Source organism: Gobius niger (genome assembly GCF_951799975.1).
Source record: "Gobius niger genome assembly, chromosome: 19".
In the NCBI taxonomy this organism is placed as follows: Eukaryota; Metazoa; Chordata; class Actinopteri; order Gobiiformes; family Gobiidae; genus Gobius; species Gobius niger.
Genome location: NC_136870.1, coordinates 9,943,315 through 9,967,396, shown reverse-complemented (window position 1 = coordinate 9,967,396; position 24,082 = coordinate 9,943,315). Strand labels below are relative to the sequence as shown.

Below are 24,082 nucleotides of genomic sequence, written 5' to 3'. Positions count from 1 at the left end.
ACAGAATGTTACAGCCTCAATATACGGGAGTGAAGTTCTATATTTTTTAATTAGTAATTTCCTTAACCTGATAACATGGGAATACACCAATGTATACTTTCCTCAACCCCCTTGCATAACCTTGTTGCTTGCCCATAGACCCCCCCCTCCCTCCATCTCGTCATACTCAACGTGACACGGTGTCCTCAGGGTGGGAAGACAAATTGCGGCCGCCTTATTAAATGTATATGCGGCTCAATAATTAACTCCAGGCAATTTACGGGGAATCTCCGGAATCAGCAGAAGTTGCCTCCACCTCAGCAGGGTTTTCATTGCCGTCATTAAAGTTCTCCTGTACGCTGGAGGGAGGAGAATTACCGCTGGAGCAGCGTGGGGCTCGCCGAGGTCCTATAGCGGCGTGCGCATGTGCAGAGGATTTTGGGGGGGTTCGCTCAATTAAACGGTTAAGGGTTCGACAGTCTACCGGGTGCCACTGCTGGCTCCTACCACTCCTATTGGAAAAGGGAACTGAGGCAACCCTATTAAGCAGTACAGAGGGGTGTGCGGCGCTTGTTCCCTTAGCAATCAAGCTCCTGTTTCTTATTCACATGCCAAAATGCTTTCTATAATGCCGCATTTTAATTGATTGGCATGGAAGGTAATTGAAGCATATGTGAGAGGAGTTTTGGCAGTGTTTCTAATAGGGATTCATCGCAATCGAATCAAAATTGCTGTATTATACGGCTCAATTAACATATTGCAATTATTTTGGTGATGTAATGTCCTTTGCACTGAATAATGTATCAGATTTTATGCCAATAACATGGATTTTCCAGGTATCAGTTGAATCTTTGCCATACACTTTTCAACAACCAATGATCACAGAAAAACTATGTTATCTCTTTGATGCCTTCACTTAGTCTTTAGAGTGGAAGCATGCGGTTATGGGTTTAGCACCTGTTTGCAGTCCTTGCTGCTGTTTTTATTCACTTCCTGTGGTGTTGGATCAGTTAGAAAAAAGAAAATGGAATAGAGGCAACATGACGTGTGTTTAAATGAGTGCATTGTAATCGGAATCATGATTGGTGAGCTGAAATCACAGCTCCATATCTTATTATTTGTCCCCTCCAATATCATTTAGATATTCATCCAACAACATTCCGCCCTCATTCCTAGAGCGGAGGCGTATCAAAACAAGCACGCTTTTATATTGGCACACCTGTCTCTTTGTTTTGACTCTGCGGTGAACCATCGCGGCGCGCCACTCGCGTCTTTATTTTTCCACCGAACGCTGTCAGAAATTATTCCGTGCGTGTGAGAATCGCAGACTGTTCAAAATTTATGGCCACGTCAGCGTAAACGAGGCAGTGAAAACCAGATCCTCTCGCCACAACTCACCTGTCGTCTTCCATCCCCGCTATGCTGCCATTTCTAAATCTGAAAGTGTAGAATTGCTTTACCGGGTTTAAAAAAATATCCCAAAGATTTCCTAGTCTATCCCCCTGAAGATTGCTTTAAGCTCCGGCAGTGCTCTTCACGCTCAGATTATTTGTGTACAGATAAATATAGCTATTACCGATTTTCACTTTTTTCTTTCTTTTTTTTTTTTTACCCTGCTGTGGCGCTGTCACTTGTGATGAAATGGGAAGATGTTAAGCTCACACACTATGTCAGGTGGTATTAAATGAATTGATCTGCACAGTGCGATAGCGCCGGGTTCAAATCGTATTACTTTACAACAAAATGGCTTGTCCCGCAGTGGCATTTAGTGGATTAAGCGCTTACTCCAGGACCTTGAACGCCACAGTAATGAAATATGGTGCTTATCGATGTGTAGTACATAATTCAGAAAATTATCATCATCATCGGGTTCTCGTGCTCGTAATCCTTCTTCTCTCCATTGCCCTCCCCCATTATGTCCCCTCCATTATTCTGTATCTTTTGCCAGAGCTCGGAATCACTGGGAACCTCACAATTTCAGCTGTACATGATTTGCGAGATTGTGATGAATGGCACAGTGGTTTGCAGTTCAGGCACTCGGGCCAATGGGTTTTGCATAACACATGCCGTTTTTTCCGAGCTATAAGTCGCTCCGGAGTATATGTCACACTAGCAAAAAAGGCATAATGAAGAAGAAAAACACATAAGTCGCGCTGGAGTATAAGTCACACTGGCAAAAAAGGCATAATGAAGAAGTAAAAGCATAAGTCGCGCTGGAGTATCAGTCGCACTTGGCAAGCTTTTAGCCCGCGATCAGCTTTTTTTTCTTTTTTTTTCTTCTTCATTGCAGTAAGAGTAACCTCTGCTTTTTGCCAGCCCCTCACAAGTTTCCCGCTCAATCCAAACTTTCTTTCTGCTGCTTGATTACCGTTTTTTAATCTTCTGTGGTACAGGAGTAGCAGATACTGGTACACAAGCCTAGAGTGCCCTCTAGCGGCTGTCAGTGTGAAAATAACAAACATGTGAATATAAGTCGCACCTGAATATAAATTGCACCCTCAGCTAAACTATGAAAAAAAAAAAGTGTGGATTATAGTCCAGAATATACGGTATTCTACTTTAATGTTTGTGTAACCAGTTACTCTTACATAACAATATTCTTTGACACTACCACACATTCTTTTAAAGGGGTCGAGGTGGTACCCTTTTAAACCTTTTTTTAAACTAGCTGTTTTCAGATAATGTATAAAAAAGTTCTTATTCTTTAAGTAAGCAACACAAATAGTTTGGGATATCGATACAGTATGACCAATGTTAGTATCACTCTATTGTCACTTTTATGATTTGTATTTGTTATACTAACAATGTGTATGGTTACTGCAGGTCAGAGGAAGCGAACAAGGCCTTCTCCGCCGCCGTACAGATGCATGACGTGCTGGTGAAGGCCTGGGCCATGTGGGGGGATTACCTGGAAAACATCTTCGTCAAAGACCGGCAGCTCCACCTGGGCGTGTCGGCCATCACCTGCTACCTCCACGCCTGCCGGCACCAGAACGAGAGCAAGTCACGCAAGTACCTAGCAAAGGTGAGGCACGGGCACGATCTACCGCAGGCTGTTTGTGGTTTTCTGCATGGGGGCGTCTCTTATGTTGGACAAGTCGAAGGGAAACTGCTTATCTCACATACGGCTGCTCGGTTTATCACAGGGAATGGTTTATGTGTCATGGCTTTGACAGTACTTTAACCCCTTAACGCCTATTGGCGTAAATCGGCAACATACCTCTTCTTGCCAGACTGTGGCTAAAATAACGCACGTTTTCCCTTGATACCTGTTTGCGCACATCCATGCCGTACCTAGGAACGTTTTGCAAGCACTAGTTTCTCGTAGGACCGGTCAGAGAAGGAACCACAAGCGGGTCATGGTAGCTATTTAGCGGAAATAGCATTTCTGCAAATCGAGGCAGCAACTTTGATGAAATCTTCAAATGTAAATTGAGTTGTGCTAAAATAAAATTATGCAGCAGCTCCTTGTTTCCATCTTTAGATTATTGATTGGAATGAACTTCGTGTGATGGATTTTTTTTTTGTTATTTGAAGATTTAGGTACGTTGCCAATCGGCAACATCAGGCCATAAAGGAAAACTGCAGTAGCTCCATCTGGTGGCCACAGTGACCGCATTTTAGTAGTATTTAGATGTATTACAGTGCTAAAACGTTTTTTAGAACATGCCATTTTAGTGAAATTCTATAATCATTGTAACAATAACATACAAAGATATAAAAAAAAAAGTTAGCCCTTTTTTTACACAGAACAAAATGAAACCGTTGGTGTTGTTTGCAAAGCGACCACAAGGTGGACCTACTGGACCACAAACAAGAGTTCCACGTCCGAAAATAATGTGCAATTATAATATAATTTGCAAATAAGTAATGGTACATAGAGGTATCTGATGTACAATGTATTATAAAACCTCAGGAAAGGGAGCAAAATCTGATAATTAGTCATAAAAATTGTAGATATTTTGTAGATAAATTGTCTGCACCTTTATAAAGTGCTTTTTTTTCACCTCCCTACATCAGGTGATGAAAGCAGCAGCAGCAGGGAAGGCACTGATGACAGGAACAGCAGTAATGAAGATGTTACTGAACATCCTGATGCCCTTCCTGTTACCAGTGCTGCTGCTGCAGGACGGCATCAGCTGCTCAAAATCAACACTTTGCAAGAATTTAGTGAAAAGCGTTAGCTCTGTTTACTGTTCTAATATCCTAACCTGAATACACAAGTGTTCAGTGTATCTTACAGTGCATTTACATTTGTAATAATTGTGAATAAATACATTTTGTCATTTTCATACATTTACAACTTTTGCCTGTTGTTGCCGAATTACAACATACCCAAAATTGCACTTATGCCTGTTGTTGCCGATTGGCAACATACCTAAAACTATATCTATACTATGTGCGACATAAAAATTTACAATCTCCACTTAATTTAGCATCAGCTTGAAAGCAAAAACACTGATAATAAATTTTTTTATATAATGGGAAATTAGTTCAGGCGTTAAGGGGTTAAATGTCGCACAATGTCCTTACAATCCTTACAAATTCAAATCCATCTGTTTTTGACAAAGCCTGAACACCTGCACCTGAATCTTTATTCTTCCTCCAAAGCACTAGCTCTTTGTTAGTTTCCTTTCACTCTCGAGGTCGCAGCTAATTGTTCAGCACCGTGGCCCCATTCACTTCATACATTATTGGCGCTGATGAGAAGAGGCGGCCATCTTTTTTCCCCCCTTTCTCCTTCCAGTCTCTGTCTGCCAAACACACACTCGTAATTTGATCGATTACCGTGCTGTGGTGGTCCGCGGACGGGTTCCCACGCCAGATCAATGGTAGAGTGAAGGCCATCCGCTGGCAGAGAGGTTAACGGACTAATGGCCTCCCCTGACGCTTCTATCGCACGACCCTTCCCATGGCCTGACCTTTCTGCAGCAGTTAGTCTGATGCAACTCTAGCTCCCGTTTGAGTAAGGCAGTGTTGGGGGTAAAGGAATCGAGTGTCCTAACTAGCACTCCACCATTTTACCTGGATAAAATGTTCTTCCACAGCCATGAAAACACTTGAAAAGCGAGCACTGGTGCTTTATAATTGAAGCCCAGTGTTCACCACCATGGCTTCAGTTATTATAGTTTTATCATGGCAAAAACACACTGCTTTTACAATGCATTACGTGTCATAAACTCCTCAAATAGATGAGATATTTTTGTACCAAGAGGGATCTAAAAATAGTACACAATCACATATGTTTCTATAATGAATCTTGACACGTGTTGACATGAGGCATCCAGTGCAGTAATAGTCGCTGTTGCTGGTGCTGACATCCCATTCACGTGTGTTAGTGAACCCTCTATCACTGTGCTGCCAAGCTGTGTTGGCACTGCTGTCTCCTGATGGATGAAATCAGATGACCAGTCATTATCAGTAATTATACACAATCTGTGTTCCCTGGTTTGGCTCACTGTAAGAACCCTGCGGGGTCGCATTGGGTTAATGTCTTCATCATAATGGAGGGCCACGAGCTGGAGTCGCATGGAAACATCTCAACACTGGTTCAGTTTTTTACCACAGAAATGTTTGCCAAGATTTGGTGATTGCTTCACCCCATGTCCATCCTTTTGTCCCTCCACCCAACAGAAGTCAACCGATATACCATTTTCACCAATACAATAGAAATAAGAACTCCATTACTGCATCAGAAACTCACAATCATGGAGAACACCATTTCCCCCCCCCCCCCCCCCCAGTCTTCATTACAGCTCTGTATCTCTACAAAAGACGGCAGTAAAACCATCACGCTCAGGACTTTCCCCCTCATGTGGATTAAATCTAATGCTGCAGGCGTGCACCCAAGCTTTGAAACAAAGCTTCACGCACCTCCTTTGTGCAAATATGAGTGTAATATATACCGACCTAAGCGACACATCAGGCAGTCTCTATGTGATACAACATGATTCAAAGTCCCGCTACTTTATCTGTAGCATTTTGAAATGAGGCCAGTTCCCAAGAAGATCGTTCCCAGTGCTGTCAAGAAGTTAAAAATAGTTCACAAATTTAAATATTGCATCGTTTCGATTGTCTCTATAGCATGATTTTTCATTATACTTTTCCCCATCCCTCTTCTCTTCTGTCACATACAGGTGTTATGGCTGTTAAGTTTCGATGACAAGAACACCTTGGCTGATGCGGTGGATAAATACTGCATCGGAGTCCCGCCCATTCAGTGGCTGGCCTGGATCCCACAGCTCCTCACATGCCTGGTCGGCTCTGAAGGCAAACCTCTGCTCAATCTCATCAGTCAGGTACTCTTATTAAAACCCTCTGCGTACCGTTTTATAGTCTATAAGTCTAATCGCATTAACCTCTCATTTTTATTACACTACTCTGCATAAATGAATAGCCGCCTTCTATTTACCACTTGGAGTCTCGCCCTGTCCCGTTTCCAGAAACTCATTGGCTTTTTTCACAAGTCCCAGCCGAATTGGTTTTGAAATTATTTGTTCAAGAAATGATTATAAAGTTAATATTGTATGCATCCGCACTGCAGGAAGCGAGCTGCTAATTAAACCAAGGACTAATTTGCTTTGCCTAATGGAGTATTATTTCCAGACAATTTGAAGTGGGTGATCTTCAAAGGGTAGTCTGCTGTGACAAACCGACACTCTCGCAGCAAAGACCAGTGTGGTGTCGGGGACGTGCCAGTGTGTGCAGCTGGATGAAAGACAGAAGGAGGAGATTTGAACAAGGAGGAGGCAATGCCGTGGGAGAATGAGCTAAAACAAAATGCATTACGTTACAACATGGGAAAAAACAAAATTTAAAAAACTAAACTAAACTAAACTTAAAAAGGTCTGTCATGCTATTTGTTAGTAAACAGCCAATAGCATCCTGATTGCAATGTGGTTAATCTCAAATATATTCTCCAAGAGTCACCTTGTGCTATAGAAAGCATTGCTGTGTCGCATTTCGCCATGTTTGCCTATATATTTTGTCTAATTGGGACTGGCTTGCATTCCTAAATAGGAGCAGAGCGCTGGAGCCAGCCATGAAACTAAGTGACATTTCCAGGCCATCCATCTTCTCCCCTTCATTTTGGGGCTAATTAAGCCGTACTTGTTTCGAAGCTCTTGCACCCACTTGCTTTGCTCTGCGACTTGTATAAATGTGTTCCAAAAAAAACAGGAAAAGATATTAATCACGTACATTCCATTCTATAGCTTGCGTTCCCAATGTTTTTGAATTTCAAGTCATTATTTCAGAAGAGGGGCGGGGGCCTAAACTCTACAAGTGATGTACTGTTTTTGAAAGAGATTAAACTTTTGTGAGTGCATGAGTCGATAAATCTTTTAAAGGAGACCTATCGTGCAAAGGGGCTTTTTGAGTTTTTAACAATGTTGCAACATCGTCCCCTCATCATAAACGTCCTGTACCTGGAGTAGTATAGTGTGTTACAGTTTGGAATAATCCTCTGTACAGTGTTGATTTCTTCACTTTCTGCTGCTGAATCACTCCAGTCTGTACTTCCTCGTTGTAGCATAGAGGGAACAAGAAACTGTTCTCCACATTTTTAAAGCCCAGTTAATCCAACATTGGACCCATGATTAGTTTTGCGCTAATGATTTGCCAGCGTGCCATTAGCTGACAGTGAAAACTTGTTTTCTCACTTTGTGTTTTTTTTTTCTTAACATTTTTCAAATTTTGAAATGTAACAGGTTGAGGAACACAACAATACAGACATACGTTTCTGGCCTGCTATACCATAGATCTAAATATTAGGGATCTGTAGGTCCCATTCAACCCCATTCATTGTGATCCCGAGTGGTCTGGGAAATTAACATGGCTGCTGAAGCTCCTCCTACGAAGCCTGTTCCCTAAAAGGGCCTCCACAGTGCTCGAGAGCCTGTCAATCATAGACTTAGGCTTCCGCTTTTTATTTCTAATATACAAAGACCAACGGGGTTAGAAATATGATACATAGCCCAGCGTTGTCACATGGGTCATAGCAATTTTTTAGAATATTAAAGCTCTTTGGAGCCAGTCTTTTAAGCAATGCAAACAAGGTCCAGAGCTATATAAGAATTCTGTTCACAAAGTGTCTTTTGGAGTTGCCCCTGGCCACCAGGGGGTGGTCGTACAGCAATGTCAGCTCCCCGCCATGCGGACCAAAGAGAAGGGCTTTCCTCACTCATTGCCTGCTGCCCAAACCAATATTGACCTACAGCCTCTTTTAGAATGTTACACCACTTAAAGCCAACGCCAACTGGCTCAAGGACAAAACCTGACTTTCTCTTAACCTTTTAGCGTGAAGGGGAGGGCCACATTTCGATGCACGGCAGGCTCGCTCTCCTCTTCTGGCCCTTGAATTATTTAGCACTTCTCTGTGGCGGCGCGATGTTTAAAAAAAAAAACCTTATGTTGAAATATTGATGAAGGTGCACAGAAGAGCGCCCGGGGACTGGCGGGAAGATGAATCAGAAGTTAACACAGCATCTCCTCGGCACCTCCTTGTTGACGTGCGGACACCTATCTCCTCGCTCCTTGTCTAGCGCTTGCCCTCTCCCCTTTTTCTCAAAAAGACTAAATAAAAGTCTTATCTTCGCTGTGATGATCTTTGTTATTCCTTCTTTCATCTTTAATGCAGCTTTTAGTTTTGACTTGATATTGTGATTTCCAGTTTCCTCTGAGTCACATTTTTTTGCATAGAGCAGCTGTTATTTCCCTGAAAACTTCAAAACAGGAATAAAACGCCAAATTGTAGGTTTTGGCAACTCGTAAAGGACTAAATACTGTCAGTGTTGGCGTGGAGCGTGTTCGCTAATTAGCTCCAAACGCTAGCGGCTATTACTAAGAGCTCTGAAATAACATTAAAAAGCAGTTTGTCTATGGCACTTCTAAAACCTAAAATCCCATTTTTATTTTGAATTTTGGTATATTACACTACTATAACTGATGCCGCTACATCTGGGTGCCGTTGGTTGAGGCTTTTGGCAAATATTTATTTTGTCACCAATTCAAAAGGAGGAGGACATTTTGAGAACCCATCACTTCATTCTAACAGAACGTCGCCATAGTTGAGCAAAGCCCAAACACACATTCTTTTTTAACTTTGTACAGTATCAACTTCTATCAGTGTGTTGACGTTTCAGGGGAACTTTGAGGGCAGTTTCATCACCATCACACTCATTTCAGTAATTCAGCCGTGACTTATTTCCCTGGACTCAAAGCTTCAAACACTGTGCCTGTTGGAGCCGGGGTCTCTGGCTGTATCGCTGTGATCTCGCTCTCCTCTCTCACCTCTGCCTCTCCTCGCAGCTCGTGTGTGCTCCTCAAGGGGCAGCCTTTGAAATGTAATCGCTGACCCCCTTTTATCTGCTAGGTGGGACGAGTGTACCCCCAGGCGGTGTACTTCCCCATTCGCACCCTGTACCTGACGCTGAAGATCGAGCAGAGGGAGCGCTACAAAAGTGGTGAGTAGACACAAGCGGCTCCACTGTCGGGCCTTTATCATTTCAAATACCCCATGATCCCGTGGATTTGTTGGCTGTTCTGTGCATGACAAACTTTCTAAACTATGGCTTAATATTTGTTATGTGGTAGAAACTGTGTTCATCACATACCTATGCTAGGTCTTTATTAGTTTTCTGTGAATTGGGATGTCTTGGGTTCTATGTAGACCATGTGTAATGTATGTATGAATGACATAGGCTTACAATCTCTTACAGAATCATTTCAAACAAAATGCTTCAATATTTCATACATTGAGCAGTTGGGATTTGAGAGACTTTTTGTATATTACTCCCTCTGCTCTCAATTAATTAGATTTTTGGAATATCCCTCCGCTCAAAGCTGCTTTAAATATATGAATACAAATGTATTCGGCGCATATTTAAGTGGAGCATTCAGACCTCCTTAGCATACCCCCATGTGCTAACGCTGTCCTCATCCGCTCTCTCCTCCAGACGCCTCTGGGCAGCAGCAGCCCAGTTCGGTGGGAGCCCAGCCCCACTCTGGAGGCTCCGACCCGGGGCCCATACGAGCCACGGCCCCCATGTGGCGCTGCAGCCGCATCATGCACATGCAGAGGGAGCTGCACCCCACCCTGCTCTCCTCTCTGGAGGGCATCGTGGACCAGATGGTGTGGTTCAGGGAGAACTGGCACGAAGAGGTGAGGAGTCGCACAGCGCTGTCGGCCTTTGTCCTTCTGCGTGTGTTTCTGCCGCTTAGACAATAGTACAAGGTTTATCCCGAAGAAGTGAGTGCGTAAAGCTGTGTGTCAGGCCACCTGCTCCTCCAGATGACCAGTGACCGGAGCTGGCATCGTCTGTCTGCTCAACATCTGTGAAAGTGAGCGTACTCCATCCCTGAATAGCATCAATCAGTCCACGTAAAGAAGCACAATTACTATCCCAGCTATGTGATGAGCCAGGTCGTGTTGATTTTCACCTAAACAACACAGCCCACAAGTTTCCAGGGTAAAAGGGTCTGCGACTTTGTGCATTCAAAGAGCCAATTTACCTCCCCATAATGTCCTATTTGTAAAGGGCTGCAAACTTTACTGTAAATGAGTATGGTTACTTAAATGTGCCTACTTATTAACCAGGACTAAAAGAGGTTTAATCGAGGATTAAATCAAGAACAGACTGGATCTTTTATCACTTGATTTAAAGTGCTGTATGTGCTCTAAAACCAAAGGGTTTAGATGCCTGACACAGGGTAAACTAAGGAAAGAAAGGAGAAAGTACAGACACTAAAGCTAAACTGAATTACCCACATTCTATTTGACACCTTCTGTTTCATCTTCGCCAGAATTAGGCCTGACATTCTCATTTAAAGAGGCGCTTTCACATAGTTTGGGCCGTGCCCCGCAGCCTCTCTACACCGTGTAGCTCAGAGACTGTGGGTGGAAAGGAAACTGCGCTGAAATGGAGGCAGCGCGAGCCGAAAGCCCGGGACAGGTGATGGATGGGTGCGGTGAGCGTGTAGGATGGGCCCAGGGATTAAGCTCCTGAAGTTTGTTGGTGTGTGCGAGAGAGGCTGTGATTATCTGTGATAGTTTGGGGCACTCGGCAGCAGCTGCAGGCTCTATGCTCCGTTCCACTGGGCAGACAGGGCCGGGGCGCGTGCTGGGCCTTCATCACTTTCTCATCAACCTGAAGACGCGCTGTTGGGAGTATAGGCAGCGCTGTACATTCAGGCTGATATGACACAGGCTGCATTTTAAAAGCTGCTTCTTTCCAAAACAATGGGATGACATGTTTTTGCCACTTTCTTTTCGACTGTGTACTTGAAATATTTGTCTCTGCATTTTGACACAATGCTAATAACTATTGTCAACTGACAAATATAGGGATTTGATGTGGCTAAAAATAGCTTCATATGCTGAAGTTTGCATTTATTGCTGCTAAAGTCTACCTCAAGTTGTGATAAAGCCAGTGGTTATCCAAGTGGGGTCTGGGGGCATCAAAAGTCAAACACATCGGGAAATTTAGTAATTTAGAAAAGCTATATTCGTCAATAGTTTACATATGGTTGCAGATTTGCATGTTTCCTGGTTTCATCCTTGTTATTACTCTCCGGACTATAAGTCGCTCCGGAGTATAAGTCTCACCAGCCTTGGCAACTACCTGGGCATGGAGGCATAACTGCCCCGTTGACAAGCCTCTCCCGGCATCACTTTGTTCAATCGCTCATTTACAAACTCGTTCCTCTCGCTGTGGCCATCTAGCTTTTAGCCCTCCAATTAGCTTTTTTTGTTTTCTTCATTGCAGTACGAGTAACCACCGCTTTTCACCAGTCCCTCACTAGTTTCTCGCTCACTCCAAACTTTCTTTCTGCTGCTCGATTACTGTTTTTTAAATCTTCAGTGGTTCAGGAGTTGCAGATACTGGTACACAAGCCTAGAGCGCCCTCTAGCGGCTGTCGGTGTGAAAATAACAAACATGTGATATTATATGTTTTGGTATATAAGTCTCACCTGAGTATAAGTTGCACCCCCAGCCAAACTATGAAAAAAGTGCAATTAATAGTCCTCCTTTTCCCTCTTGCATTAGAAGCAGGTTGTGCACCCTCTGATGGCATTTTGAGGAACTACATTTTATAACATCTTAGTCATGGGGTATTTTTGATTCATATATTTAAGTTATACCAACATATCAAGGCTAAAGTGTCCAATTTAATCCAAATAATTTAAAAAGCCTTAAAGGAAGCATTTTTTAATAGCGGAAATCACCTCCATGACTAATACAAGTTCGAAGCTTGACATCATGTTTCCTTTTCTAATTGTCCCTTATCCGTCGCCAGGTTCTGAGGCAGCTTCAGCAGGGCCTGGCCAAGTGCTACTCTGTGGCCTTCGAGAAAAGCGGCGCTGTGTCTGACGCCAAAATCACGCCGCACACTCTGAACTTCGTGAAGAAACTCGTCAGCACTTTCGGTGTGGGCCTGGAGAACGTGTCCAACGTGTCCACGATGTTCTCCAGCGCCGCCTCCGAGTCCCTGGCAAGACGCGCCCAGGCCACTGCTCAGGACCCGGTCTTCCAAAAGATGAAAGGACAGTTCACAACAGGTTAGTCACGCCTTTCCTTTTATTTATGGCATGATAAGTGTTCTATACTATAGCTACAGTTGTTGCCCTAAGTTTAGTGAAGGTAGTTTCAATAATAGCATTGATGGTCTTGTCTGATGTGCTTACATTCATAACAAATCAAATAAAACTGGTCTGAGCATCGGGCAGTGTGAAGGCCAGACTGGACTGGTGTTAAAACAAGCAACACCTCCCACCTGACCTTTTCTGTCGCCAGCAACACGCTTTAAACTTCCAGTCGCATAAAACCTGATAGAAGATTGTTATTCAGGTTCTTCTTTTTTGTAATACCAGACACTCTACATCAGTCAAAACACATTTACACGAGGCGGTGCGCTCTCGGGCTGCAGCTGGAGCCAGAATATTGTGCGACATAATTATAGTTGGAAGCAAATGATTTAATTTGTGTGGGATGCTTTTTCAGTTCACCGGGCTGACGCGGTTGTTTGTGCTATAGCTTTTGCTCACCGCTGTTCCCTGAGTTGAAATTCTTGAGCGGATAGCACCCCTGACACAGCAATATCGGTCCAGGATTGGAGAACGTTTCATCTGGAGAGGCAATTAAAGTTAGAAATCCATTGGACTGCCTTTTTCATTCAAAAACAAATTTCTGATAACAATTTCTAAAGCTTTTCCGTTTGTGCTTTTGTTCCAAACCATTTTCTGATGTGATTTTTGCTGAACATTTCATGAAGCGTTGTGAGCGTGTTTGTGCTTGTGGACAGAAGTGCGCGTGGACAGGTGCCGCTCTGGTCTGGTCCAGTTGGATTTGAAGTCCGTGTTTTGTACGTGTGAGGGAGTTGATGTGAGCCCATGGTCCCCTCTCGGTGGTCACTGCCCCTGCACACGCATGTTCTCTAGATTGCCATCGCGGTTAACGGCCCGGTTCCTCTTGTTCATTGCTTTTCTACATAGCGCTCCTTCCTCCCCGTCGTCGCTCCTGTGCTTTTCCTCTTCATTGGTTTTCAAAGTGGCCCATAGAGCTAATGTGTTTGGCCCTGGGACAGGCAAGGACAAGGAGCAGGAATGAAAAGCAGCTCAGAAGAAAATGATGCCTTCACTTACAGAGAAAATATAGGCAATAAGGCGCTGAGAAGCATAAAGAATCGTACAAGAGCCTGAAAGAGCGAGCGGATTTACGGGGAGAAAACAAAAGGACTCCAGGCAGGTGTTATGGTATTAGTAATCAAAGCCCAGCAGCGGCCTGGCACAACGAGGAAATGTGAGGCTTGGAGCTTTGCACTGATGACTCTTCCCAGATGTTGTTGTGCCAGCTGTGTGCCAGGCGTCCCGGGCGTGTGCTGTAGCGCCGTGGCCCTTACTGCCCCCTCGGTGACACTGGACTGCGCGGGCCATGCCACACACGGCCCTCCATGCGGAACAAACTGGGCTTGAGCCGCTGAGTCGCCAAGCTCTCTTTTCCCACTTAATGTGAGCGCTCACTGCTTTCACACGGTTTGTGGGCCGTAAAATATGGGTTTATGTGTGCACGTATAACATTTGGCAGCAGGGAGGCATTCAAATCCAATTACAGCCCATGCTATTTGCATGAGTTACAGTTTTAGTAGTGGATCTGTTCTGCAGACTTTTGTCATAAGCGTCTTTTGACGAAAGCGGCCATTTTTGGCAATCGAAATGTGTGTCAATTCCAGACCATTTCTTGTACAAAAGGCTTTATATTTTAAATTGATTTTACAGCCTCTCACAGACACATTTTCATACCATGAGCTTTAAACGTCTACTTTCACAGTTTGAAGCCATTATGCCCTGTATCCCATTCATTCTGGTAACGTAACCTTGGGAAGTCAGACCCAGCTCATACCCACTCCCAGACAGTTACGGTGGAGTCCATGGGGGAATGGTGGTCCTCTGAAGTTGGCCCACGGGCTGAAACATCATTTAGAGCCGCGGCGCCCCCCTCCCCCTGTCAGCGGGGCAGGTAGGGCCAATGCACTAACTCGGAGTTTCACACAGGTCACAGAGCAGCCTGGCTATTTTCCACACATTTTCTCTCCGCATCCTCATTCCCCGCGAGTCACGGAGCAGGGGGCAGGGATGAGTTCAGGGCAAACGAAAATAACTCTGCCTCTGTAGCAGCTACTTTACAAGGCTGCTGTTCGCCTCTGCTGCTACAAACTGTTAGGACCCTACCATCGTGGCATTGTGGGCTTAAATTCATCAATGCTTTTTTTCTGTTTTTTTTCTGAATTCAGAACAGAGCCAAACTTGTGCCAGGTTTTTCTATTTGAAAGCACTGTACACTTAAATGGTGCTGAACTGTTGTTGACTTGCAATTTTCCCGACTGTTTCAATCCCCCTCCCTTCTGTCGGGTCAGGTGAATTTCAGACAGGCGAAGCAGGCCTCTCCGGAAAGAACATTGGCTGTTTTAAAGGCCTTATTCAAAGTATTAGGAGGTCTCACTCCAGATGAAATTGAACAACTTTGAAATGGCTGGACTTCGCAGCTTCATGGATCCATTAGAAGAGGTGGTACAATCCGGGGCACTGTAGGCAGCTGTTTTGCACTCATGCTACAGATGCCCCGGGGCTTTTACTCTGAAAAGGTACAGCAGCTTGGTGTCGCCTCCTTCAATTATGGAATAAGTGACCTCCGTTTTTAATCATCCTGATCACACCTTTAGGGTTGCGGTTTCTTTTTCTTTATTTCATTCATTATATCTTCATGTTGAGCCTTATTACACAATGGTAAATCAGCACAGTCTACATTATGATTACTTGTCTCTAAAATATTGTTTGTAGCAGACACTTTTAAAGTCAAAATCCTGTGCTAAAGTTTTCCAGGGAGTCCCCCACAGTGCCTGCTCAGTCTGTGAGGTGCAGCCTTGTGCTGCTGTGGAGAGGACACAGGCTCCAGACAACACTAAAGAAACAACTTCAGCCAGGAGTGACCTTCTGTGTGTTTTTGCTTTAATAGCAGACTAAAATAAATGAAATATTCTGAGAAAAAAAGATTGTGACGAATTGCTGTGTACCGATTGTTGTGAAATAAAAAAATGGCTAAAAGTTTATGGATCAGTTTCTGTTTGGAGAGTTCATGATTTTGCAAAAAAATAAGTTTTTAAGCCATAATTTAACCTGCGTTTGGTCATTCCCCAATTACCAAAAAAATCATAATGTATAATTGTATAGAACTGATCTCAGCATCATTTCTAAGTAACAGTTCTTTATCTATTTATTTATTTTTTACATTTGGCTGCTAGACCTGTGTGACCATCCGTGCCACACCTTATTTATATCCCAGAAATGTAGGTTTTTACTACTACTCTCTGGGTCATGACTGTCCAAACAAGCTGCTCTTTGTGCCCCAGGCTTGTAAATAAAGCCAGCGCAAACACCCAGACCTCCCCGTAATTAATCTTACATGTTAGTGGTCGCAACTTTGGTCTTAAAAAAAACCCTAAACTAATATTAATGTGGAATCTTTATATAGCCTGTGTTATTTTGAGCCGGCTTTGAGATCAGACCCCCGTGTTTACTGCCGGTCTGTGTTTTTGAACCTTGTGGCTCATAACCTTAGGGGGTTAGTAAGAACCAGTATTTATAGTTTACCCGGAGAGTGTAGGTCTGGGAGAGGTGGCATATTGCGCTCTAAAAACACACCTGGGAGCCGCCCTCTTGTGTTAGAGTCTTGCACTAGTAGTGAATTCCTGGCTGAAGGGCATTTTGAGGGCGGGGGGGAAATGGAACAATCAGCTATAGCACATTTCTCAACAGAATGAAAGTTACATTTAGAAAAGTAAACACCATGAAGTCTTTTTTTTTTTTTAGTATATTTCCACTCTTTATTGATTCTTTATTTTTTATTTTTTTTAATATGCAAAGACAGTGTGTAAGTTTTCCTTTGATAAGTATTCGAAAACAAACACAGTATAAGGAAACACTCTTAGTTGCATGTTTTAATGGGAATAGAGCATTTGTAGAGCATGTTGATCCTCTGAATGTCCCAGCAAGACATGGTCTGTTTCCGTCCGATGTTCGCTCCGGCTCGGGAGAGAGGGATGAGGGTATCCTTGCCGTTCCCGGAGAAGACAGCTCTCCCGTAGTGCATGATGGAGTCGTAGTCATAGGGAGTGTTCTGGTTGTAGGTGTCAGCTTTGTGAAAGTTGAAGGCCTTGGTCGTGTCCACATTTGCCCAGTTGACTTTCACGTACTTGTCGCGGTCACTCCTGGTGTGCTCGTGCCTGAAGCCTAGGGCGTGGAGGAACTCGTGTTGGATGATGCCTTTGTAGATGCAGCCTCTTTTTTGGAGAAACAGAACTTGTTTACCTCCCTGTCTCCCCAGAATGGAGTAACATCCCTGCTTGTTCTCCACACTGACGAAGTCGTTCTCATTCCGACGAGGAACAAAGCGGATACAGGTCTTGCTTTCGATTTCCCTTAGAGAAATGCTCATCAGCTTCCTATCATAATTATTAAACGCATTGCTGATAGTGTAGGCAACAGAGACTATGCCGCCCCGGCCTTTGGGCCAACGGCAGGCGTCGTGCCAGCACTTCATGGCGTTCCTGGTTTTGGGAAGCAGCAGGTCTCCTTCCAGGACGAACTCAGCAGAGTTATTGTTCTGGGTCAGTATGCGGGTGCTGAGGTCTTCAGTAAGAGTTTCCTCTAGGAATGGTTCTTCTCCACTGTCTGGGACAGGTGTGACCTGGGCCCGACAGACAGCCAGCAGCAGCATGAGCACAGAGACCAACAGAGCCATGTTCAGCTTCAGTGTAGCAGCACCAGGAGAAACTGCAGCTTGATGTCTGACTGTGTCCAGGCTACTGTCTTTATACTGTCCTCTACAGGTGTGTCCTCTGAGGATTAAGGGCTGATCGCTAAAACACAAGCCCAAACTAAACATGTGAAGGACAAGCCCACGGAAGCAAATAATCAAACATGTTGTTATACAGGCATAATCCACTTCTCCAACTCAAACAGTTAATACTCCGGCATGGTGGCAGAGCGGTTAGCTCTTTTCTCCAGAAGAAGGTCCGGGTTTCGATCGCTGAACGTGTGGGGCCTTCAATGTAGAGTTTGCATGATGTTCTGGTGCCTATAATAAAATATACAATGGGCCATGATGATGAGTTTACAAGTGAGTGCTCATTAACCTGTACTGTCCCAACCAAATATATAGATAATATAGAACTACAGCTATAGTGCTAAAGTTTTAACGCCTCACTCCTGTGAACAGAGTCAAAAATGACCCGACAGTTCCCTGCTGATGATGGACTATTAAACAAATAAATAGGAGCGTTTGATGAGGATTTCAAGTTTCCACTTCACAATCTTTTGTAAATTTCCTTCTGCTAAATCCTGGCTGTGGATTGTGTGTTTACAAACATGGTGGGGGGGCAGGTGGGTGTGGTGGGTGTACTTTGAGGCAGGGGAGGTGTTGGCAAACAATTCAACAGGGGCGGTCTATTTGCTAACTTGGTTAACGCAGGTGTGCAATGAGCCTAGTCCTCCATAAAATAGCACATTCTTATCTGTAACGAAATACGACGACTTTTCATGATCAGTTTTCAATGTGTTCATTCAGTGCCAAACCAAGATTAAATTTGGTTCATTAAATAAATGACTCCAGTCCAGATTAGACAAAGACTACGGTACATGCAGAAACACGAGCAACAAACAAAAGTCTGTGATCTTTCTTTCCCCAGACTTTGACTTCAGCGTTCCCGGCTCCATGAAGCTCCACAACCTCATCTCCAAGCTCAAGAAGTGGATCAAAATCCTGGAGGCCAAGACCAAGCAGCTGCCCAAGTTTTTCCTCATCGAAGAGAAATGCCGCTTCCTCAGCAATTTCTCTGCGCAGACCGCCGAGGTGGAGATCCCCGGGGAGTTCCTCATGCCCAAACCCACGCACTACTACATCAAAATCGCCAGGTACGGGCCTTTTTCTCTCTAAATGCTGAGGTCTGGGCGCTGAGTCTTAAACCTTGCGAATCATTTCTTTGTCTCTCCAGGTTCATGCCCAGAGTGGAAATCGTGCAGAAACACAACACGGCAGCGCGGCGCCTCTACATCCGCGGCCACAACGGCAAGATCTACCCGTACCTGGTGATGAACGACGCCTGCCTCACCGAGTCCCGCCGCGAGGAGAGGGTCCTGCAGCTGCTCCGCCTCCTCAACCCCTGTCTGGAGAAGAGAAAGGAGACCACCAAGCGGCACCTGTTCTTCACAGGTGAGTGAAAAACAACGCATTGTACATTGGGAGTGGTTCTCATTTCCTTTTTCCTCTTTGAACCTTGTATTTCGCTCACATTTTTCACCCTCTCGCCTCTCTAGTGCCCCGCGTGGTGGCTGTGTCCCCTCAGATGCGGCTGGTGGAGGACAACCCTTCGTCTTTGTCGCTGGTGGAGATTTACAAACAGCGCTGCGCCAAGAAGGGGATAGAGCACGACAACCCCATCTCCCGATACTACGACCGCCTGGCCACCGTGCAGGCCAGGGGCACGCAAGCCAGCCACCAGGTATGAACATGAAGGGCCAATTTGGTATATTTGCTTTCTGTTGTATCTTTGGGCAAAATGTTCCAACATGTTTCACTTCCTCAGGTCTTGCGGGACATCCTGAAGGAGGTCCAAGGAAACATGGTTCCTCGGAGCATGCTGAAGGAATGGGCTCTTCACACGTTCCCCAATGCCACTGATTACTGGACCTTCAGGAAGATGTTCACCATCCAGCTCGCCCTCATAGGCCTGGCCGAGTTCATGCTTCACCTCAACAGGCTGAACCCAGAGATGCTGCAGATAGCTCAGGTAAACGCCCGCCAAGGTGCAGGTGTCAAGGGCAAAGTCGGCTCCCCGAGGCGTGGGATCTGCTCTAATAGATATCCGCACTCGTAGATGCATTAAGAGATCACCATATCTGCTCGTATGAATTACCATTCTCCCCCATGACATTCACGCTCGGGCTATCACTCAGCCGGCCCTGTCAATGCCAAGGATGTTTTGACAGAACATTATATTCGGTCCCGCCACTCAACAGCTATCAAAGACGGTTCAATCTGACGACGGCGCATTTGTGCGTGCGCCTCCCTCTGGTGCCCGGGGTCTGAGGCGGCTTTCTCAAAGTCATTATTAAAGATGATTGTGTCAGTTGGCCACCCCTCCCCTCTGATCCTAATCGGCCTTTGCTGACAGGCGTTCCTCTGGGCAGCTAAGCGCTGGTATTAAGCCCCCTCTGCCTGTTCCACACTGCAGATCCCATTAGACACAGGAGGATTACGGAGCGGCATGTGTACACACTGAAGCACACTCACAAATATGGTGTGAGAGCATCACACGACCCACCTTCACCAATTTATAGCCTTTTCTGCTGGACGATATGAATCTGCCCACACTGTAGGAACCAATGGAGCACTTTGTTTATCCTGACACTCTGCTGAGTAGTCGGCCTCCTGATTGATGCTTTATATAATTGTCTGTATCTTAAATGCTTTGCTTGACACTTGTTTTGAAAGTCACCCAGTTTGTGACATTTCTCCTGTCACTTAAATGTGAAACCCTAATGTTACACCAGCTTTCACAATAAGAGCCTGGTTGGTCATTGTTCTATTAGAATTCAGAGTGCTGCCTCTGCAGCCTACTGTCTGTGGGCTTATCTGAGCCTCGAGGGGCTGCCAGCATCCCAGGCCGGTGCCTAGCAGCGCTCCTCTGGGGCCCGAGGAGCAAACGACAGCAGAGAGACACGGGAGAGGAAGGGAGGAGGAGGAGGAGGGAGACGGATGAGGAGAGGAGAGGAGGAGGTTGAGTCAGAGAGGAGAGGTTCAAAGGAGGAGGGAGACCGGAGAGGCAGCACATGCAGCATTGAAATGCTCTGCTATAAAGCTGTCACAGCCACTCACCTTTTCATATAGCGAAGCTTATCTCTGGATTGGCCAGTGGTATAGCAATCCTCACACACATAAATGCAGGCTTAAAGACGAAAACTTGGCGGTATATGTTTAAGTCAGCAGGGAGCGCGAGCTCCGAGAGCAGTGCACTGAGGATTATAGATGTTCTGCAGCTGATAGTTTGATGTGTTACTGTCTGGGCAGATCAATAACAGCAGCTAGTTCTTTGGTCTATGCTTGTTTAGAAGCTCCTCTGAATGAGTTAAAAGGAAGTAGCACTATTTTTTTAAAATAAAGAACTCATGAGCAAAATGTGAATCAGGCTGTACTTTATTTGTCTGTCCTCATTTACATTTCTTTGATTTGTTTCTAGGACACGGGCAAGCTCAACGTTTCCTACTTTCGTTTTGACATAAATGATGCCACTGGGGACCTGGATGCTAATCGGCCTGTTCCCTTCCGCCTGACTCCCAACATCTCCGAGTTCTTGACCACTATCGGTGTCTCCGGGCCTCTCACAGCCTCCATGATCGCTGTGGCACGCTGCTTTGCACAACCAAACTTCAAGGTATTTATTTACCTGTCTTTATCCATCTCCCCAGTTTCTATTTTAAAGTTCTGCGTACTTTTATGAGTAAGCACTCATGCTCAAATAAACCTAGAAAATCTCATGTGGCAAAACAATACAGTGAAGAGAAAAGCCAAACTCCTGCAGGGCCGTAATGACAGGCGAGTGGTGCGTCTATGTATAGGCTCGGGTTGATGCGCTCGCACAGATGTGGAGGGAAAGTGCAGCTCTTGAAAAACAAGAAAACAAAGCGCACTGAACTAATTACCTCCAGAAACCCATGAGCCCGATTTTTTTTTCTTCTCGTGGCACAGTGGAAATGGACGTTTCTAGGGAACGGAGGCAACACAACAAACACCTACCAATCATCCACTCAAATATAGTTGAAAACCTAAACCATAAAATCCTTAAGTGCCGTGTGAAACTAAAGCTATGGTGGTAGGTTCAGGAGCACGTTGTACCTAGTTAGGTGATGATTGCTAGTGTAGTTGTTTTTCCTGGTTATCCATTTAAGTTCTTTGCCACCATAATGAGCTGCTAACAACATGGCAGCCTTCCCTAAAGTGGACGGACACTCCCTGAAAGTGCATTAACACCTCGGCTTGTGGAGATTGACTTTTGCATAAAATGTTGGATCGCTTTCATTCCCAGCAGGACGGCTGACTTTCTTAGGATGGGAGTTGTTTTGTCACATTGTTGAGAAATAGTCAAAGTTGTATCTATTGCAGAATAGGCTGGACGACACGACTCAAATACAACTGTAGTTTAATATTCCAATTATAAGCTCTGTGCGCAGACTTCTTTTTGGCGAGTGTAAGGTAAAGACTTCTTCCTCCAAACATTTTAATGCTCCCGTTTTTATCAACCTATACTTTTCTCAATGTGTATTTGCCTTTTGGTGGCATACAGTCTTTAGTGCTTAATAATGAACTGTTTTTACAGGTGGTTTGCAGAATATCACATTTCGTCCCTCTATTGAAGTGACAGTATGGAAGTCTAAATGTATTACACATTTTATAAAATGTGCAAAATTGACCACCAGGTCTTGCAATTTGATGTAAAATAAGTCTTAATATATATATTATTATTTGTAAAGTCCCCCTCCACGTTTTTTCAGCTACTAATCAGTCTAGTATCCTCCCGCGTTGACCAATAAGAGGAGCTTTTCTTGTGAACCAGCCTGTCTGGTTCAATCAGGAGGAGGGGGAGGAGCTTGATCATTTCTTTTTGATAATTCTGTCCCTGCTTCCTCATTAGGCAAACTAAGAAGGGCTAGTTAAAGAGGGAAGGAATTTGATTGTTTACTTTCAAATTTCAGTCTCTCTCTCTTCACTTTGCAAACTTACAGACTATCACTTTAAATCCTCAAATATTGTCTCCGTCTTTTAGGTGGACGGAATCCTGAAAGCGGTCCTACGAGACGAGATCATCGCGTGGCACAAGAAAACCCAGGAGGACACGTCGATGCCACTGTCCCCCGCGGGCCAGCCGGAGAACATGGACTCCCAGCAGCTCGTGTCTCTGGTCCAGAAAGCCGTCACGGCCATCATGACCCGCCTCCACAACCTGGCCCAGTTCGAGGGCGGCGAGAGTAAGGTCAACACCCTGGTCGCCGCCGCCAACAGCCTTGACAACCTGTGCCGCATGGACCCCGCGTGGCACCCGTGGCTCTGAGGGGGGAACATTGTTGGCAGGAAGTGGAGAAAGATTGGATTACACACGGGATAGTCCTGTCTGTGGATGTAAAGCTCTGACGTGTCAAGTGGATGGAAACAGAAGCTTGACTTGGTGGAAACATGATCTGAAATCAGGTTGAAAGTCCTTTGCTGTCGAGATGTCAACACGGTCATACCTCTTTTAATGATTTCTATTTATTACAAAGCAGTCTGATACAAAGGGAATATGTTTTTCTATTGGTAAAATACTACACGAAGCCTTAAACAGTTTGGAACAATTCTAAAGTTTATATCGACCCCATTCCCCAGAGCATAGATTTAAGTGTTTTTGGACATTACGGCTGTCAGAGTTGACCCTTTAATTCTCTACTCATCAAACGATTTTACCTAATTAATATATAAGTATTTTGACCAAACACACTCCTGTATCTCAGGCACTCGTTTCCTGAAAGACACAGGGAACATGCTTTACAAACTGTTCGCAAACTGTTTCCTTATAGATTTAGAAAATGGTTCAGTTTGTCCATGAAATGTGAGCCTTGTATAAATAATGAATGTAATAATTACATTAAAATGAACTGAGATTAATCGTGATTAATCGCATTTCAATAGTGTCTTCAATCTGAAAAATAAATGGATTGACGGCATTGGAACCTTTTCAGCATCAGACTGCACAAACAGGAATTAAAATGGGGTGTGGGCACTTCTCACTGTAACTCGCCAGTATGAACTGAATGAACTGCATATATTTTATTGAATGTTTTGTTCATTTTGTATTTATTTTTCTACATAAACAGGGAAAAAAAATATGAATGATGAAAAAAAAAAGGTCTAACTGTATCGCAAAACATTTAGTTGCTTTATCTTTACAATAAAAAAGGTACAGTTGGAACACCAGTCTGTTCACTGAGGGAAAACTTGTAAATGACTAACTTAAAGCCATGCTGTGGAATATTTCCCGCACTAAATGAATAGAGGACCTTGCTTGCCGCTACTTTGCTGGGAGCGGGACACCACCAGCTCGTCGCCATGGAGATGATGCAGCTTCGTCTTCGGCGACAGATCACGCTTGGTGTCGCTGGCATGTTTTGCCTGTGTACCGCGACCGCTTAGTGGCTCTCAGCCTGAAATGTTCCGCAGTGTGGCTTTAAACTGACACCTAGTCTTTCCAAAAAAAAAAAAAAAAAAAAAGCTCTCATCATCCCGTCTTTTTTTTTTTTTTCTTCCTTCTGAGGAATTTAAACAAGCCGAACCTTCGGGGCAGGTTTGACACTGTAATAAGCTACAACAGCTGTGATGCAAATTTTGTCATTCCCAAGTTGGTTATGTAAGTGCTCCCCCCTTTTGTAACTTACGATGCCTTTGTAGAAATGTTATTGTATTCCCCACCTTTGTAAATAAGCATTTTGTTGTAATAAAATGCTCTTTTTTTTGTACAG

At 44.4% G+C, this 24,082-nt stretch overlaps 2 protein-coding genes across 3 annotated transcripts in view; one reads left to right on the top strand and one right to left on the bottom strand.

The window, feature by feature from the left end:
* Positions 1-23,443, top strand: part of trrap (transformation/transcription domain-associated protein) — a 73,704-nt gene extending 50,261 nt beyond the window's left edge. For both annotated transcript variants that reach the window (XM_079577619.1, XM_079577620.1), the window contains 11 exons: positions 2,803-3,004; positions 6,117-6,278; positions 9,353-9,443; positions 9,936-10,141; positions 12,277-12,538; positions 18,223-18,448; positions 18,529-18,746; positions 18,851-19,035; positions 19,120-19,323; positions 20,773-20,967; positions 22,357-23,443. In XM_079577619.1, coding sequence (XP_079433745.1) covers positions 2,803-3,004; positions 6,117-6,278; positions 9,353-9,443; positions 9,936-10,141; positions 12,277-12,538; positions 18,223-18,448; positions 18,529-18,746; positions 18,851-19,035; positions 19,120-19,323; positions 20,773-20,967; positions 22,357-22,641 — 2,236 coding nt within the window. In that variant the 3' untranslated portion in view covers positions 22,642-23,443. The remainder of the gene's footprint in view (positions 1-2,802; positions 3,005-6,116; positions 6,279-9,352; positions 9,444-9,935; positions 10,142-12,276; positions 12,539-18,222; positions 18,449-18,528; positions 18,747-18,850; positions 19,036-19,119; positions 19,324-20,772; positions 20,968-22,356) is intronic.
* Positions 16,461-17,276, bottom strand: LOC306978240 (high choriolytic enzyme 1-like; the record flags this gene model as incomplete). The annotated part of the gene is made up of 1 exon (XM_079576765.1): positions 16,461-17,276. One exon carries the CDS (start codon positions 17,274-17,276, stop codon positions 16,461-16,463), a length of 816 nt encoding a protein of 271 aa, XP_079432891.1.
* Positions 23,444-24,082: the final 639 nt, after the last annotated feature.